We start from the raw sequence: 20,087 nt of genomic DNA, 5'->3' as shown, positions 1-20,087 counted from the left end.
ATGTGGTTTCAGATTCAATGACTTGAATGACATTAAAACAGCTTTAAAATCATGGGTCACAAAGTAAAACCCTGAATTTTTCCAAAATGGTTTTGATTCCTGGGTTAAACGAAGGTGCAAATGTGTACAAATAGATGGTGACTATGTTGAACAGTAGTTTTGTGTCGAAGATAGTTCAGGCTGTGATCTGTAGCAACTTCTGCTGTTACTTGTTCATTCATAATGTTTTTATGACACATGAGGCAAAACTTTTAGACCCACCCTCGTATGTGTATGTGTGTGTGGCTGGAGTTATGTTTAATAATGCACCTATTCTGACTTACAAACAAATTCAACTTAAGAACAAACCTACACAACCTATCTTGGGGACCGCCTGTACTGATTTACAGAGATGATGAATAATGGCAAACAAAATAGAAGTTGTAATTAACACAGGCTTCTGATACAGGCCTGTTTTGAAAAATCTTTAAACTGAATGCATTTGGATCCAGCAAATGCCTTAAGCATCTCACACGCCATCAGTATCATTACACTTCTCCAAACAAATAAATTACTCAATGCCAAACTGCTAGCTCTGCTCCAGAGATATTAGTTTATATTGTCGATATAACCTGAAGTCTTTGGAGCAGAACCAATCATTCAATTTTTAGTAATTGTTTTGTTTGGTTAAGCTTAATGATAAAAAGCATCTGTGGGGTTCAAGCTGTTCATTTCATTTTAAATTTGTATACACAATTTGTTAATCTGTTTCCAGTTCTGTACTTTTGTAAGATTTTTCTTTTTTTTTTTTGTGGGTGTTTGCACAAGTACTACATTTTGAATGCAGCTTTAGACAAGATTTTTTGACAGCTTGCCTATCAATCTTGTCTTGCAATTTTGACTTTGAGAATAAATATTCAATGTGTTTCAGGATGTGCTCTTCCTTAAACCCGAACCCCAAGGATTGATGCCTAGAGTTTCTTCAGCTGACACATTTTCTTCAACAAACAAACAAACAAACACCCTGAATGAATAAGAAACTGTCTTAGGGGCAAAATTTCTTTCTTTCTTTCTTTCTTTCTTTCTTTCTTTCTTTCTTTCTTTCTGTTGTTGTTGTTGTTGAACTATTAGATTGCTCTCAGTGTTATCTCTTTTATGTTGTTTTAATAATGAAGGTTACAAATATGCTCAGAATATATGCTAAAGATAATTTATGCAATTTTAATTAGCATTATAATGAGTTTTAGTAAATGCTGAGTTTGTGACATATACTGATGCTGCATTTAGCATGAGACATCTGTTACATTCTTTCCTGTATAATGTATAAACTCCTAGTAAAGGTCACAAAATGACTTCCAATTTTCTAAAAAAATTTCCTCATTTGATTTTATTAGCATAGTGAATAAATTACATAAGGGATAATGGTCAGAGACTTAGACCAAAAGGGGACATGTGGGTTCAGATGAAAACCCTATCTGTGCTGAGTGGCCACCCTTCTCCTCTCACCTTACTCTATCCCAGAAGGTTAAATGGGGGAAAGTTAAATTTATGATTACTAGCTTAATATGCCATCCCTTTGTAGGACCAATAGATACCAACCCCCAAAATTAGTTCACTTGCCATCAGATATTGGCTCCTTAAATTAGAAAAGGGGAGACAATTCAATATTGCACTTTTTCTATAGATGACAAATCGCAGATTAAATTGCAAATATTAGGAAAGGAGACCGAGGGGCCCTTCTACACAGGCACTAAAATCTAGCTTGATACTGGCTTGAGGTCTAGAAAACTTTTCCAGAAGTGTGATCTTCAACATGAATTCAGCTGGAAAGTGTGATTAAAAAAACTGACTAAATTTTTTTGGATCACACCCTAAAATCTACTGAAGCTCACCTGTGCATAAGTACTGCACAGGAAGAAGCTGAATGCCAAATGCAGAGCACTCTTGTAGACCAGGCATCCTTAAACTGAGTCCATCCAGCTGTTTGGTCCTCCAACTTCCAGAATTCTTGACAATTACACAAGCTGGCTAGAGCTTTGGGAGCTGGAGGCCCAATCAGCTGGAGAGTCACAGTTTGAGGATGCCCAGTGTAGACAGAATTAACACTGCAGCAGTTGGAGTAAGAAAGAAGATACACAGCTTGACCGGAAGGTAAACCAACACCTTTTCCCTGGAAAGGAAATCACTGCATTTCCATGGGAATGATTGATTGCCATAGGTTCTTGCCTTGCTGTAGTCCACTCAAGTGATGAGAAACTTTTTTTCCCCCTGGGGAGGGGTACTATAGATCAGCTTGAACTGCGCATAGTGGATTTTCGTGGCCACAGTAGCAGCTTCCAAAGGGTTTGTGAGATGTCTGTGTAGGCACTCTGAAGTGAATCGGATCTCTTAAATTCTCATCCTGAATTCTTGGTCAGAATTAATTGGCTGTGTAGAAGGAACCAGTAATCCCTTAGCTCAGTCTAGTATCAGTTGAATTTGTTGAGTCTTTTACATTTTTCCAATGCTTTCTAGTAAAAATTATCATGACATAAAGCAGAAAAATAAAAAAAGGAATAAAATAGAAAATACTACATTTCAAAATAAGATAGCAAAGCTAATATTTAAGCAATTCTGTGAATTTTTCTTAACTCATTGTAATTACTTGCAAGAATTGGAATCAGGATTTATAATACATTTAAATTCAAGGGGTGAAGTATTATGATGACCTCTGTTGACTTTGTAAATTTCAATTGTGCTAAAATTTGTGAAGGAAGGATTGAACTAGAAATAGGACTTTATAGCTTCATGTATACAAAAAGTCCTTTTATTGTATTAACAAGAATATATTCCTCTAAATTACAGTGTATGATGTTTTCCTTATTCTATTGTGTTGAAAGGTCAAGGTTACAAGCTTGCCTGCACTTAGATGGAACTAAATCCTATCAAAGCTTACTTCCAAGTAAAATGCATAAAACTGTGTGTCTGATTTATTCTGGCACAGAGTCCAGGGAGATAAGCCTAATTAGGAAAAGATTTCTGTTATACTGAAGAGCAAGTACCCTGAGGGAAAAGAAAACTGTAAAGCTGTATGAGATCAGATATTCAAGGATTCATGTAAATATGAGTTTAAAACTAGCACACTCAGTATTTAAATTAGATACTTACACTAATAGAACTTCACTAATGGAAAGTTTTACTTATCGCCTGGTAAACATATTGTGTCTTATAGTAATAATGATAACAATAATTTTTATTTCTTGCCTGCCTCTCTTCATGGCTTGAGGTGGGTTACAACATTGCTAAAACACACATTCATCTAAAAAAAATCTTTAACATACATGCATTAAAACATATTTCCATAAAATACATATTAAAGTACACAAAGATTAAACATAAGATGCAAGTTTAAAAGTCATGATTAAAATTGAGTACATACAGAGTTGGCACTATTGTGAATCCAAAACAGCCAAATTCCTTTGGTTACAATTACTGATTTCTTTCAATGCTTATCATTCTGAATTTCTGCCATAAACACAGGACTACAATCAAAAGCCAAACTGGTAGAGATTTGAACCTGCACTATGAACCAGTAATGTATATAATGAGAACTTCTTACCTGTTCCACATCGCTTTCAGAAAGAGGAGCAGTAGCTGGCAAGAGTGTGAATCATCAATAGAAACTGATTATTTCAAAATCCGCAGCACCTTTTCTTTCAGTGATGAATCTATTCTTTGGCACTTGTCTTCTGGCATTCTATTTCACATATCTGGAGTGATCTCTCTGTTCCATGGCTTAACATTTCCCCTCCAAGATACTTTCTTATCCCTCTTATAACACAATGGCCTTGGGTAGGTGATTACACTTCTACAACATTGACTTCTACATTATTTACATGTTCCTGACAACTGTCTATCCATCCTAGTCTCTTATCTCTGTCCATCCTAGTACAAGACTGGTCTGTTTTTTATGCCACAATGGAGCTGCCTTAAATCTCTGCACAAATGTTCCCATTTTGATTTATTAAGCACCAGCTGCATCCTTGTGCTTTGCAGAATTTGGGGTCCACAGATAATATGATGCTTGCTCAAATGGCTTCCACTTCAGAAGCTGATTTCTCTTAATGCAGTAGCCAAGGTGTTTTGGCCGACAACTCCCAGAAATCTCAACCAGTTTACTATATATATACACACACACACACACACACACACACACATACATACATACATACCTCTTTTCTTCCCAGTTCCAGCAGACCTCACCTCTGAGGATGCTTGCCATAGATGCAGGCAAAACGTCAGGAGAAATGCCTCTAGAACATGGCCACATAACCCGAAAAAACCCACAAGAACTGAGTGATTCCGGCCATGAAAGCCTTCGACAATACAGTTTACTAGCTCTTGGGATTTCTGGGAGTTGAAGGCCAAAACATCTGGGGATCCACAGGTTAGGAGCTACTATCTTAATGGAATGTTAATACAAAAAAAAGAAAAAGAAAAAAGAGCACATTTCCTCTAAATAGATAGGGATAGAAAATATCCTTATATTTCTCTCAAGTTCAATTCATTAAACAGATTTCTCTATTTTCATGGATAATGGGTCTAACTTGGCAGCTATGAATCACTTTGGAAGATCTGCTGTTACTTCTTGAAAAATGTTACTGAAGCAAAGGCTTTATTGAAATGAACACGGCCTGTGCCAGTGTAATACTTTAAGGCACAGTGTTTTAGAGTAACAAGATTCTATAATATGATTGAGAGAAGAGTTTTTAGTTACCTTAATGGAGATTTTGGCAGTAGTTGGATCTCATATCTTTGCTTCTCCAAAGTAAGCCTTATTTGAAATTCCTTATGGAGTCTGCATTTGAGATGGATAGAGGGGGGAAAAGCAGGGGGATCTCGCTCTTTCTCTGTCTCTCCCCCCCCCTCCCAAATTGCAGTGATAGAAGTTGGACAGAAAATGTTTTTCATATTCTTAATGTAGATTGAATTCTCATAGTCTAGCTGTTTTATAGTTCACATTGTTTCCAGCATTGTTGTGGAAAGATCTCAAGACAGTCAAATGTGCTCAAGACATGCTGGAGAAAATAAATGATATGGCACTCCACTGTGCATTTAAGTACCTCTTTTATGGTTCCCATTTTCTTAGATACACTCTTGTCTTTTCCATCTTTCTACTTAGTCCACAGAATAGAATGTTAGTGGCTGTACATTGCCAGTTGGAGGAGCAGAGTTTGAGAAACGTTACTCTTGGGTATAAGCTAATGTTGGTGGCAGATTCACCAGTTTCTTTACAATTGATATGCACATTAAGCTTCCCCTACTTTTCACCTTTAAAACATGTGTTGTTAACAGTAGATGATGAAAGTCAAGGGGGTTGCCACATGGCTTTGTGGCTCCTTTTTCTGGTGTTGCTGATGAAAGCTGCCCTAAAGTGTGATATTTGGACACAGTATTTGCTTTTGGAAGAAGTAAACATATATAAGGTACTTGGAGGGAGCTAAATTGCAACTGGTATAGACATATTTTAGAAATTTAAACTTAAAAAAAAGAATTAATGTACTGAGTCAGTTAAGTTAATAATAGCACAGAGTAACCTTTTAGTATAACATTATTTCTGACATTAGATTGTTTGCCACTTGAGGGCACTAATGTGCTTTCTGTATGGATTCACTAATGTACTAATAAGCAAATGGTAGTTGTATGGAAAAGGCTAACAAGGTCTTCATAAAAATTACCCTATGCAATAGATTTAATGTGGTGTGTATAATCAGTCCTCCATATCCACAGATTTTTTGAAAATATTTTTAATTTAAAAAAGTAAGTTTGATTTTGACATTGTATATATGGGACACCATTTTATTGCACCATTGTATAAAATTGGACCTGAGCATTTACATATTTTGGTATCCATGGGGATTCTGAAACCAAATCCCAGAATATATCAATGACCCACTATTTTTTATTGAGCAAAAAAAAAAAAAAGACTTCTGAAGGTTTTGGAGAAAACACAAAATAATGTCTTCCATACAATGAAAATATGTCAAAAGTCTATGCGTAAAGTTATCTATTCATATTACTAATCAAACATTTGCAATTTGCAATAAAATTAATGTTATAACTTATTATTAACTCCTTTTTATTTTGCTTTCTTGAAAAACAAAACAAGTCAGGTTACACCAAAAAGAACAAATAATGAAAATTCCAAACAATTAAGAATATTCACTGCACTAATGAAGCAGCACAATGTAAAATAAATGTGCATCTAGAAGCTTCAGGAGATTTTCATTATTTTATCTTACAATTTTTCTGTATGGGCAATTTTTTTAGTCACGAATCACCAGGGCCGTAGCCAGAAAAAAAATTCGGGGAGGGTTGACAATTTTGGGGGGGGGGTTGAAAATTTGGGGGGGGGTTGATCATTGGGGGGGGGGTTGAAAATTGGGGGGGTTGAAAATTTGGGGGAGGGTTGAAAATTTGGGGGGGGGGGTTGAAGCCTGCCTCGTAGCTCACGCTGAGAGCAGCAAAGAGCACAGCAGGGGGCACAGCAAAGAGCACAGCAGGGGGCAGAGCGACCTTCAATAGCCTGCAGCTCCACCCCTGTCAACCACCTCCACCAAGTCTGGCCTCCTTAATGAGAGCATTCAACACACACACACCCAACTTGGTTGCTTCACTACATCGGCTATTGCTGCAAGTAATGAAAGTGTGAATAAATTGTCAATATTTGCTTGAGATAGTGCTTACAGTTCTGGAGGGACTCTTAATTTTTTGCATCTCATAGACTTAGCATGGGGATTTGGTTAACCAGTTAAAATTCATGAGTAAACCAGGTTTTTTTAAAAAAATCTGAAACATTTCGGGGGGGGGGGGGTTGAACCCCTAAAACCATCCCCTCGCTACAGGCCTGCGAATCACTGCAGAGATTGTGTACTGCTAATGTAATTGCTAGAGCTGTAAAAATGGACATGTAAACTTCTTAGTGTTGTTGACACTTACAATGTTCTGTGTTCTCATCTCAGTTTATTTGCCAATGTTTATTATTATCCAGTCATAAACAAAGCTCATCTTTATTTGTGAATGAATTCATTAACAATATACAATTGAAAAGTTAGCTTCCATCTTTCCAAGTTTTCCTCTCTCCATCCTGTAATACATCTTTGTATGTTACAAGTATATTTATAGTTTGTTTTTCCTTTAAATTTGTTTAATTTGCTCAGTTTCACCCACATGCATTATGACGAAATTGAATTAAATTTGTCCAGGGGAGGACCTTGACATAAAACAGCAAAGACCATAAATTCTTTGGCTTCTGGGCTTGCCAATAAGCCAACATCGCATATACCTTCTGTTACTGAAGGGCTCTGCTAGGTTATGATCAATATGAGAAATTTTTACCAAATAGAGCCCCCGGTGGCGCAGTGGGTTAAACCCCTGTGCCGGCAGGACTGAAGACCGACAGGTCACAAGTTCGAATCTGGGGAGAGCGCGGATGAGCTCCCTCTATCAGCTCCAGCTCCTCATGCGGGGACATGAGAGAAGCCTCCCACAAGGATGATAAAATATAAAAAAAAATCTGGGTGTCCCCTGGGCAACATCCTTGCAGACTACCAATTCTCTCACACCAGAAGCGACTTGCAGTTTCTCAAGTCGCTCCTGACACGAAAAAAAACAAAGCAAAAAAAAAAACCAAATAGACTTGCTACCACTACTTCCTGATTTCCCATATTACTTTGACAAGAGGGGGAGTAAATTTTAATTTTTTTTATAGATTTGAATGCTGCAAGTACAAGTGAAGGGAAAATTTATTAGGGTAAGCACTCTCAATATGGTACATCCTGTGGACTATTAAAACTGATGACATTCTACTTTCATAAGCCAGAATTGTGGAGATAAAAATCCCAGAGAAAAAAGCATTCAGACCAGGTTCAGATAAAAAGGAAGTTAGTTAATACTATTCTTGGCAAAATATGTGACACCATATAGCGTTTCCCTGCCCCCCACCCCAAACCCATCTCCCTCTCTTTGTTCTATAGGCATCTCAGCATCCCAGTTGACAGGTCCCCATTACCTATGTGTCTGTGTATCAACATCTCTTTCTCCTCCTGAGTTTTATTAATATTTATGGAGGCGAGACACCTTTTCCCTGACAGATCCATCTGTCCCTTTGATATGGTCAATTATAAAAAGTGAAAAAGGTACAGTTGGAAGAAACTGACATATGATAGGGACTATGCATGATGATCCCATGACCTCTTTGTGGCTTATGAGTTTAGGAAATTGAAAGGTAATAATGCAGCAAACATTTGGGATACTGATTTCTGTGACTGCTGGATATAGGACAGCGAGAGCATGCTGTTCTTACTGGCTGTTTTCTAGTTTCCTTAAGGAAACTTAAGGAAACATAATATAGGAAAGAAGTTGTGCTGAAGACTCAAAGGTTTGCACCAAAACCTTTTGCCATATATGGAGTAAAATATACAAGCTGGAGTCAAAAAGAAAAAAAGAAAAAGGAAGAGACACAAGAGTTCATGTTGCAAACATATATTCTATAATGGAACACAGCAAAGAATTGCAGAAGAAAATCAGCTTGTTTTGTAGATTAAAATAAAGTGACTATCAGCAGAATTCCAGAAAAAACGGTTATAGTTGAATATCACAAGAAAAAAATGACCACATCTATATAAATAAAAATGTAATGTTCATTTGTGGGATTAACACAACACAAAAACCACTGGGCGAATTGACACCAAATTTGGACACAATACATCTACCAGGCCAATGAGTGACAATCACTCTTAAAGCACTAAAAACACAGCGAAAGAGACTTTAAAAGCAAAAAAAATAAAAAAAATACATTAAATGCATGCACAAAACAACATATTTACATATATACACACATATATACATATATACACACACAAAATACAGGGTTAGTCAAAATGCATAGGCCAATAAGCCATGTACATATACACAGACTGGGCCACAGCAATGCGTGGCAGGAGATGACTAGTATTACATATTTGGCTGTAAAGTTTGTGATGGAGATACCAAAACAATTGTTTGCCTATACCTTTACTTTGTCAATCAACATTGTGATTGTATCACAGGTGATTGTATTCTCAGGTTTCAACACCAAAAAAGATTTTGAGAAGCAGGCTCAATATCTTTTTTGGTGTTGAAACCCGAGAAAATGCTCAGTAGAAAGATATGTCATTGAATGCCAAAGTTAAGATCATCCATATTACTGTGTTTCCAATTTCTGTGTCTGGTTGTGAAAGCTGGGCAATGAAAACTGAATTTTGAAATGTGTTACAGAAGAGTTTTGTCATAGACAGCCAATAGTGACCATGAATTGAAGCTGGCTTCATGTCAGTTAACAATTTGGGGTTGAATAAATAATTTTCCTCCCTGTTGGATAGTTTATGTAACCTCCGTATGAGATGTCCGTATTGTACTCAAACCTCTCATTTTATACATATCCGTTTGTTTATTTCACATATGTTAAATATTTTAAGTATATATTGAGATGAAGTCTTGTGTATATATGCATGTGTGTATATAATTTGCATATTAAATATGACTTTGTTTGTTTATAGGAGTCAATGTGCTTGTTTTCCCAGTCTCTGTTTTACCATGGAAAAATCTCAAATAGTTAAGAAGCTGTTGTTTGCTCAGTATTTGTTTAATTCTTCATTTGCTTTTCTTTTTTAATTTATAGAGGACCTTGATGATTTAAGAATGGAAGGAGTAACCGCTGTTATTTCTTCTGGAAGCAAATTTAATCAAACTCGAGGTACACATACAGCTGAACCACAAGCCAAGGTCACATTGAACATCTGTGCAAGATGTGCCAGGTAAAGGAAAAATAGCCAGTCGTTTTCATATTTCTTCTAATATTTCAAATCCATAGTATGCACTCTTGTCCCAAAATTGGATAGAGTACTATGTTTCCCAATTTCCTTGAAAATTTAGTAATTTAAGAAATTCAGATTCTGGTTTTATTAGATCAGTGGGATTTATATATATATATATATGTATTGTTATGCTTCATTGGTTCTGTTCTGATGAGGACCACCGACAGGGTTCAGATTAGAAAAGTCACAACAGCAGTGGCCATTTTTGAGAAATACTTATGATTTGATTGAGAGCCAAAGCTGTCCTTTTTTGTTTTTACATGCCTTTGGTTGACTCTAAGGCCCTTTATGCATGATGGAAAAAAATCTATACTGAAGTTGGTCCTGATGTTGCAAAATACATGACTATTCTCCATGAAAACACTTCTGTTAGGGTTTAGTGAAATTTAGAAAAACTGATTACTCAACAGTTTTAGTAGAAAATTACATTTTACATCTCTGTTTTCTGCCACCAGTTAGGATTGGAGTGCAATCATAGGGGGGTGATTGAGGATGGATCAGGCTGTGGTTTAAGCAGATCAAATGAGAGAGAATATACTCACATAGTCTAAACCTTTCCAACAACTGGAATCAGAGAGAGGGGACAATAAGGCTCATGGCAGGGTGGGATCAAATGGACTAACCATTCAATGAACGTGCAAAGTAGGTGGTAAGATTGGGAGGAAACAGGATGTTGTTTGGCAGGTTTATGCATGACAGAAAGAAAAAAATGCAGTAGCTGTAGTCACGTGATCTAAAATAACCTGAAATTATGAACACCTGGACACTCTTGGATTGCCCCATTGTACCAAACTGACTTCAGGGAGGGAGACTTTGTGGCTTTCAGGACCAATTTGTCTTCACATTTAAATGGGTGAGTATTATTTAAGTGTTCAAATGGGACAAGATAATGCTCAGTTGAGCTGAGATATATCCCTTGTGTAAATTCAGCCTGATTTATGGATCATATCATAGGGTTTTCTGGGCAAAAATTATTCAGAGGAAATTTGCCACTGCCTTCCTCTAAATCTGAGAGACCGTGACTTACCTGAGGTGTACTAGCAGGTTTACATGGCTAAACAGGGATTTGCACCAGAGTTTAAATCCTGCATCACTGCATCCAAATACATTCTATTTCAAATAAAATCTCAACTGTTATGAAATAGCAATTTCATAAAGACCGTCTTTAGCTGAACAGAGGTTAATAGATCTTTGGATACCATAGCTTTCCTGCTCTTATTCCACTTTTTTGGCTATCTTCCAGTTGACCTGATGTGGGATTGGAATAGGACTTCTGAAGTTACATTTTGCACATAACACCTCTTCACACTAACTGTATAAACAATTGTTACAAGTACATATAAATTTTCTGTCGCAGTTTGAAGATATTTTTGCATCTGAATTTGATTAGTTACCTGTATGTTTGTGGCTTTTCAAAGATGATCAAGGGTATGTATGACTTCAAAAATGCACCTGTATAAATGAAGATTTGACTGCATGGGTTCATACAGTTGCCTTATAACACCTCATAATCCCATCCCTTTGGAAAGGATCTAATCAATATGAAATATTTCTGGTTTTGGCAGATGGTGGTTATTTTTTCCATCTAAACCACAAGGACCAAAAAGTAAAACAGCTAAATCACCCAAGAAGGCAACAATAACTGCATGACTTCTGATATTTTTTAAAGTGAATGCTCAGTTTTGAAAAAAAAATTCAAGTGGTAGCTCTAGCCAAGTCAGTTACTTTTGTTGCATGCAGCAATGTCCCAGAGTTTAATTGCAATGGAAAGCAATCCTTGGTTGTACGGAAACAAAATTTGGCCAACCTCCATTTGCTTTTATATATCATGATCATTCTTTTTGTTTTCAAGATGCTACTTCCTAAAGGCTCCTTATTTGGGGAATGTTACTTGAATAAGACTTCGAGAAATGATCTATGAACTTGCTTGTAAAGTTGTAGTGTGGTGCTGTCATTTTTAAAAATATCTGCCTTGCCTGTTTACTATACCTTGCCTGTATACTATACCTTACTATACAAATTAAGCTTTGGTTTTACAATCCATAAATATCAGGGCTGCTACTTATGCAGCTTATAATTGCACTGAAAGACTGCACTCTCAGTCTTTGAGAAAGTCAGAAGGAACAATGTGCTAATCATTGTTTACACAAGGATCCAAATACATGACATAATGTTATTGTTTATGAGTGACAAGGAGATCTATATTTTTAAAGGGGAATTTGTCTGTCTCTTGGCTGTAGCACATAAATTCTGAGTAAATTACAATTTGTCTGCTTGCAGTGCATGAAATGGGGATGGGGAAGCTTCTGAAGTACAGAAAACTGATGCATCAGAGGTATTGAAGGAAAATGTGCTATAGTACAAAGATAATTAAAACAGGAAGGCAGAAGTCATGAGTACAACCTCATGTAAAAATTGAGGTCAAATTTTGGAACCAAATTATGGATTTTGATACGATTTTGGATAAGTCAGCAGAGTTTGATTAGTTATATTTTATTTCCTGAAGTTACCTTGATTTTATCATTTATCATTTTGAATAAGGGACACAATATTAATATGCTGTTGTATATTATGGGACTTGAGCATGCATGGATTTTGGTATCCATGGGGCTGGGGGTCTTGCAACCAAATCTCAATAGATATCAAAGGCCCATTTTATATCCATTCTTCAGAAAATTCTTATGATAACTGGCATATCTTCTTTCCTATCTTTGCTACTGTACTTTTTCAATATATCTGTAATTACTGTTGCTTATAACTTAGTTTCATAAAAATACATATATGCTTCATAAATTTTACAGAATTGAAGCACACTTGGCTTCTTCATATGTCAACAGATTTCAGTTCCTTCAACTCTCTACCATTAACTTTACTGATTACATTTTGAGAGCAATACAGTTCCTTTATTGAAAGCCTCCTGGTGAAAAGAAATATGGAGAAGGTCATGAGTTGACTGGATTATGGTGTGAAGGAAGGAAACCTCCTGTGTTAAAAATGTCCAATTGAATTACATAAGATGTACTTCTGAATAAACAGATTTTTATGCATGTCTTGAGTGCACATAATGGAAATGAGTCCCGTTGAACTTTAGCGAGCACATTTCTAAGAAAATATGGTGAAGGAAAATTATAAAGCTGCTCCAAAAAGCAAAAGTTACACACAGAGTTTGACTCCCTTTGGTTTCAGTTGTATTTAATGAAAAATGTGTACAATAAAAAGAACTGCGACCATTTTGAATCCCATGCTGCTAAATCAATTTCATGGTTAACTCCCTGTGAATTTTCTCTTTTGAAGGAAATGGCTAAGTCTCATTATTTCCAAAATCCTAGCTTTGTCATGGGAAACAAACAACATAAGACAGGAGATTTATGTTGCAGCTTAACCAAAATCTCATAGGGCATAGAATTTCCCAAGCTGACCACATTTTCCCACTGAGTAAATCCAGGAACAACACGTGATGTGATAATCAAAACATTGCCTGTTGTAAGGAGTTATAGAGCCTCTCACAAAGAAGTGCTCTCTGTGTAAGGGAAAGAAGGGAAAACTGAAGTCTTAATTCTGCCTCTACTACTTGAATGTATTTTAAAATTAGATGTCCCTGCTGGGTTTGACTTAATGTTGTTTTCTTACTTTAAATGACAAATGTCTGCAAACACTTTCTGTTTGATTTGACAAATGTAATTATAGATAAAGAAAAAAACTCCAACAGTACTGTATACCTATTTTTCTCTTCAATGTTTATTATTTGGTGGCACTATGATTTTACAGTAGGTCCCAGTCTCAGTAGATTAGAGTCCTCATCACAGTAGAGAATGAATCCACTTAAAATCCGGTTTCTGCCTCCTGTAGAATTCTGGGGTTTGTAGTTTAGGGAGGAGCCTTTTACAGCCTCACTAAACTACAAACCCCAGAATTCTGCAGGAGGCAGAAACCAGATTTAAAGTGGATTCATTCTCTAGTGTGATGAAGTAGCAGTTTAATAATAACTACCTGTATTTGGGTTGTAGTTTCAAATGACTTGATACAAAGTTACAATCTATTGACGTTGTGGCATGATATAAAAGTGTGGGTTTTAGCTGTGATCAGTGTCATGTAAAATAACAGAATTTTGCTTTAAACCAAAAAATATAAATTTTAATGTAGATATACTACTTCACTTAAGAAAGCCTATGACATAGAAGCTCCTTTTTACAAAGTCTTTCTACACTCACCCAGCCATTTTTCCCTCCTTGTCTGCTGTTTAACTGAAGGTGTTTTTACAGTGTTTGCATTGGAAAGAGGGTTAGAATGGGTTGGAGAAACATAGATTTTCAGTATCCAGTTGCAACAGCAACAGTGCAGTAAAGCTTAAATTACTCTAGTCAGCCCTACTGTAGTTATGTGAACCTGTCTACAACAGACAAGGTAAACGGTGCCTTCCAGAATTTTCCACTGAGTAAATGTGAATAAAAAAAAACAGATATAGGGGAAAAACCTTGTAGATGTCGTGGTCAGAATTCAGACCATGATGAGATCTCAGGTTTGGATTTAGTAATATATGGAATAAATTGTGCACAATTCCAGGAAATTACCTTTTGCAATATGAGATATTGGCTTTAAGCAAGTAGTGGGTAATAGCTGCAGAACAGCATAATCCTCATATTATAAAAGCAATAGATAATTATGTCTCATCACAGATTCTGTGATTCTGGGAAAATGTTATTTCCACTTTTGTGCTTTTGGGAAATAGGTGCATTGTGTGCCTATTTAAATGCATAAGTTATCTACATTCACAGGTGTTGAAAATGCAAAAAGCACACAGAAAAGGTTATTTCTCAGTCTTCCAGTGCACAATATACTTGCGTAGCTAGCAAGGAATTAGTATAGATTATCTAATATAGGATAGGAAACAACGTTTTCAATTAAGGTTTTGAATATGGCTAGTAAAACCATTAATTTGCACAGATAAGTACACAATTGACCTTACTATCTTGGGAATAGTCTGACCTTATTCATATAATGAAAGTAAGAATAAGGCATTTTTGAATAATTTAAGTTTTCAATAAAGAGTGTAGAAGAGAGGAAATGAGACACGGTTTGAGATGAGGCATGTTTACACAGGTGGAAACAGTGCTGCTTCAGTTTTCAACAGTAGGTTTCACAGTTTGACCCTATTAATCTGGAAAATACAATAACACAAAAAAGACCTTGCCATGCTACTGTTCTATAACCTTCTATGTTGTATATTATAATGACTGAATAGTATATTGGTAGACTTAGATTTAATGTATTTCTTCAGTAAACTTTGTGGGGAAGGGCTGAAAGAATGATATACTTTCAAAAGGTGCCTTCCAGCTTTTACTTTTGGAACAAAAAAGTTCAAACTTCTACAGCAAGTAGTTTATCATATTATCTTCTGAAAATTGCAGTCCTCACTACTAGCTATGCTGGTAGTCACTCAAAATTACAGCTTGCCCTTCCTACCCCAAAACACAGCACTCATGAGACAATGAGATTTATACAAAACATTTGTTAGACATTTTGAGGTGGAATACAGAAAAATTACTCAACTTTCAAAGAGTAGAAAAACAACTTCCCATTACAGATTGGACATTAGGTGAACAAAATGCTGGCCTGTATCTGACTCAGTGTGGGCTTTATCTTCAGAGAAAAGGCTAGTTATCCAAATGATCTTTTTACTTAGTTTTGTCCACTATGCAAAGATTACAGTTAATGTATTATAAAATATGAGAATTTCATAGTGAATTCAGTTTAAAAATAAAGTGCCCAAAATAAAAATGAACCTTCTAACAAGTGGCATGATATATGTTCCCAAAATCCATCTTGCCCAAGGCACCCAATGGTTTAGCATGGCCAAGTGGAGATTTGAACCCAGGTCTCCCAGAACCCTAGTCCAACATTCAAATCACTACATTATACTGGCCCCTGTGGATATGGTACTTGGATTGTAAATCTGCTCATCCATATGCATCTTTATCACTACACTCACAAGATAGTGTGGCCGGTTATTTATTTATTTATTTATTTGGGCTCATTTTTTCTATTTATATTAATGTATCTTGAGGGCTAGCAGAATAAATACACAGTACAGTATTAGTAGATCCTATTTTCTATTTAGAGAAGATATATGCAATTCAAGTCCAAGAAGGAAGGACAACATAGTAGCTATGCCCAGAGATTGGAGAAAACAAACTTTGTATCCTGCCATTACCAAAGACCCATAGGAAGCTTAATAAGTTGTATTCTGTAATCCAACCCACCCCCCTAGACTTGACCAAGTTCTGATTGTGCTACGTTGCTAGATAGAAAAAGCTTTATTTGAGTTCCAGAACTACTATGCTGAGTTTATCGGTATTGGACCCATTCATAAAATATTTTCTTTGGAGTGCTCTGCACTATATGAACATATATTAGATATACTTGAATAAAAATAATAGTTTTGAAAGAAAAAAGTACATTAGACGTGCCATATTTGTCAGCATTGCATAACAAAATGGGATTCGGCAAATTGGAAGCTTCTTAAAGTATAACTAAGAAGGGAAATTAATATTTTTAGGCATTGGTTTACGGTTTTAATTTTACATGAACACTGTTTTCAGATACTGTATATTATAGGCACTTTTAACATAGCATTTTATTAAGTGAATAAAGCAGTTATCACTCTGTGGTGATCGTGGATGGTACATGAAAAGCCACAACTAGTAAAAAATTCACAATCAAAGCAAGGACAAACAAAACTGTGCTTCATTTTGCTGTGTAAGAGTAATAAAAATATAATAATAAACTTTATTTATACACCATCTCCCTATTGGGGACTTGGAGCGGCTTACATGAGGCCAAGCCCAAACAACAAATTACAACAGAGTAAAACCAAAAACGCAAACCGAAAATGCGAACAATAAACAACAACATTATAATTACATAAAAGATGTGAATACATAACAATATAAAATTACGATAAGCACAAACACAATGACAATGGGCGGGTTACATGTAATGATTAAAAGAAAACTAATTAAAAACTCAGGTGAGATAAAAGAGAAGCAGGTTATTGTGAAGAAGGGCTCATTATAGAGAGGGTTGTGGAATCAAGCTTTCCCATGAGGAGGGGGACGTATACTCCAATGACAAAACGTTGAGGCTAAGCAATAATGTGAGATTGTGTACCTACTCACTAAAGGCACAGTGGAAAAGCCAGGTTTTAAGGTTCTTTTTAAAGGTTTCTAGTGTAGGGACTTTCCTAATTTCTCCAGGCAATGAGTAGACAAAATCCGCATCAAAAGAAATAAATGACAGATGATATCTTACAAACTCCAGCAAATAGTTTTTCCTATTCCATTCATTATTATATAAAATTAAACAATAGTCCATTATATCCACAACATTGTCCTGCCTTTAGAAAGTTCTTTACCAGTAGTTCTTGCTGTAATCATAATGCAGAATTAAATGCTGTGCCCGGTTTACAGGGAGGGACACTGCATGGCAGGCACTCACCCACCCACCATGTTCCCCTGGGGCTTCTCCTTCCCAGGAGCTCCTTGTGCTTTGTTTGCTTTGACACCACTTGGGTGCCTAGCCAATCAGAGCCAGACTCTGACATGTGTCCTGATTGGCAACTCTCGCGTCCATCTCAATCCAATCCGGCAGATGCAAGAGAGATGTGCTGGCCCTCCGACCAAGGCCTATGAGCTGCACTCTCCCTCCTGTCCTATAGTTATTTAGCCTGCCTTTGTGTTATTCTTATTTCACAGTCATGTTCTTTCATCACAACTTGGGGGCATTTGGCATGGGCCCTGGATTCAGTTTGGGTTCCCCCCCTTATTGAAAGGAAGGGAGCACCCAGATGGCTTATTAGGGCTGTAACAGTACTAGTGTCCCAGGACAGAACTGATAGGAAAACTGCCTGCAACTCCTACCATTGTTTGCTTGAATTGGTCAGTAGAGAGGTTGTCCTGATTCCTGATCCAGAACCTATGGATGACTGCCAATGCTGTTCCATTGTAACCAATAAACAAGTTATGGCCTTTGATTATCCCAACACTGCATGTTCATCTGTTTGTGTAGGGAGAGCAGGTGGAAGGTGATTGCCCCTGCTCATGCAAATTCTTTCTTCATTAGTCCCCAGTGTACTTCTTTTTGAAGCTTCCCAATGTGTCTTCTAATTATTGCAGTACTTATTCTGAGCAGGAAGGAAAATGTAGACTTACTTTGCAATCTTAAGAAAAGAAAGACCTAGTGATAGCAGCGTAGCTCTTTTTTATGTTTGTTCAGTGATTGCTAGCATAGTACCAAAGTTTGGAGAAGTGTAATTAGTTAGGCTGAATAAGCCTTTTAGCATTCCATAGATCTCTTATGTTAAATCTGAAACTATTTAACTTAATTCTAATTAAGTTAAAGTTAATCATATTAAGCTAACATGGAGGCCTAAATATTCTACTGGTAGCAGTCTGATTTCAGCACAATATAAGAGTGATCCCTAAATTGATACGTTCAAATTTTTAAAAGAGAGCTAATGAAAATTGAATATTTTAAAATTGCAGTGTAGTGTGAAAAATAATATTTTCTCAATCGGGGTATCCAGGATTACATTACAGAACATGGTTCTTGCATTTGGCTGTAGTCCTGGCTTTCCTGGGGCATTTCTTTATATGTTGTTGTTATTACACACATGCCCGAATAGGCTGCAGGTGATAAGGACCATGGACAGCTCACTGCAGCAGCTGGTTTTCCAAGTAAACTACTGTATATGTAGGCCAAGGAAACAAGCAGAATGCCTGTAGTGTTGCCCCACTATTTATGCAATTTTACCACTCAGAGGAAAACTTACAGGGCTTAAGGTAGAATTGGGACCAGTGAAACAAATACAAGCCCTGCTGCCTCTCCTTAGCACCATCTCTCTGCTCTGTTTCCCTCAGTGTTTCCCATGTTGTTTAGAGAGATAGAAAGGTGTGGTTTCACTGCTACCACCTAGTCAGCTCTACCCCTGCTTGATGCACATACAAAGAGGAATAAATGGGGTTTCCTTGGGGGAAAGGGAGAAGCCAAAACTAAGAAATAAATCCTTTTTCTTGGTTCATTTGACTTTCCTGTACCTTAACTTGCTTTGCCCTCCAAAAAAGCTGCTCTTAGATTTTGGGAAAGCATTAACACAGTGAAAGTCTTCAGCACGAGGGAAAGGCATCAATACCTAACCCTGGACATAGAATCATAGCATTGTAACAGGCCCCATGTCATTGAGTCCAACCCCCTGCCTAGTGCAGGATCTTAGCTAAAGCATTTCTAGCAGGTAGCTGTTCAGCCTGTTTTTGAAGATGTTCAGAGAAGGAGACCCTATCACCTCTCTAAGCAATTGGTTCCATTACTGAATCACTCCTGCTGTTCAGATGTTCCTTCAAGTATTCAATTGAGACCTGTCCTCCTCCAACTATTTGTTCTGGTTCGACCCTGTGGAGGAAGAGAACAAACTTGCAGTCTTTTCTCTCAGACAGTCCTTGAAGTATTTAAAAAGTGCAGTCATGTCACCTTCTGAGTCTTTTCTTCATTAAGGTGAACACCCCCAGCTGCTTCAACCTAGAATATAATGGAATGCAATTTTAAATATGTTCCAACTTATCTATAGCCTTAAAATTAAATGCCTAGAATGTAACACAGTTTTCTAGATTTTTTTTCATGACAGGAGCGATTTGAGAAATTGCAAGTTGCTTCTGGTGTGAGAATTGGCCATCTGCAAGGACACCGCCCAGGGGATTCCTGGATTTTTTCCATCGTGTGCGAGGCTTCTCTCATATCTCCACATGAGAAGCTGGAGCTCACCCCGCTCCCCAGATTTGAACCGCTGACCTTTCAATCAGCAGTCCTGGCAGCATAAGGGTTTAACCCATTTCAGCACTGGGGACCCCAGTTTTCTAGATGAGATCTGACCAGTGCATAATATAATGAAAATATTATAATGTCTTGACTCGGAGACTATGTTTCTATTAATGCAAACTAAGATAGTTTTGCCTTCTTTGGTGTAGCATCACACTCCTGGATCATGTTTAAACTGTAATCCCAAAGTCCTTTTCACATGTAGTATTGTCAGGCAAGTATATCCCATCCAGATTTTGTGGGTTAAATGTAGAATTTTGCATTTGTTTCTATTTCCTCCACATGACATGATTATAGTAATATGATTCCACTTGAAGTTGCATGGCTTTATCCTTTGAAATCATT

The 20,087-nt window shown here is 36.8% G+C and overlaps 1 protein-coding gene across 1 annotated transcript in view; it reads left to right on the top strand.

Moving 5' to 3' along the window:
* Positions 1-20,087, top strand: part of C4H8orf34 (chromosome 4 C8orf34 homolog) — a 114,971-nt gene that overhangs the window by 61,432 nt on the left and 33,452 nt on the right. Inside the window, exon 8 of the mRNA XM_060775440.2 lies at positions 9,680-9,815. Within this exon, the coding sequence (XP_060631423.2) occupies positions 9,680-9,815 (136 nt within the window). The remainder of the gene's footprint in view (positions 1-9,679; positions 9,816-20,087) is intronic.

The sequence above is a fragment of the Anolis sagrei genome, chromosome 4 (genome assembly GCF_037176765.1).
Source record: "Anolis sagrei isolate rAnoSag1 chromosome 4, rAnoSag1.mat, whole genome shotgun sequence".
In the NCBI taxonomy this organism is placed as follows: domain Eukaryota; kingdom Metazoa; phylum Chordata; class Lepidosauria; order Squamata; family Dactyloidae; genus Anolis; species Anolis sagrei.
Note: the sequence above shows the minus strand (reverse complement) of the source record. Positions and strands in the feature narration are given on the sequence as shown.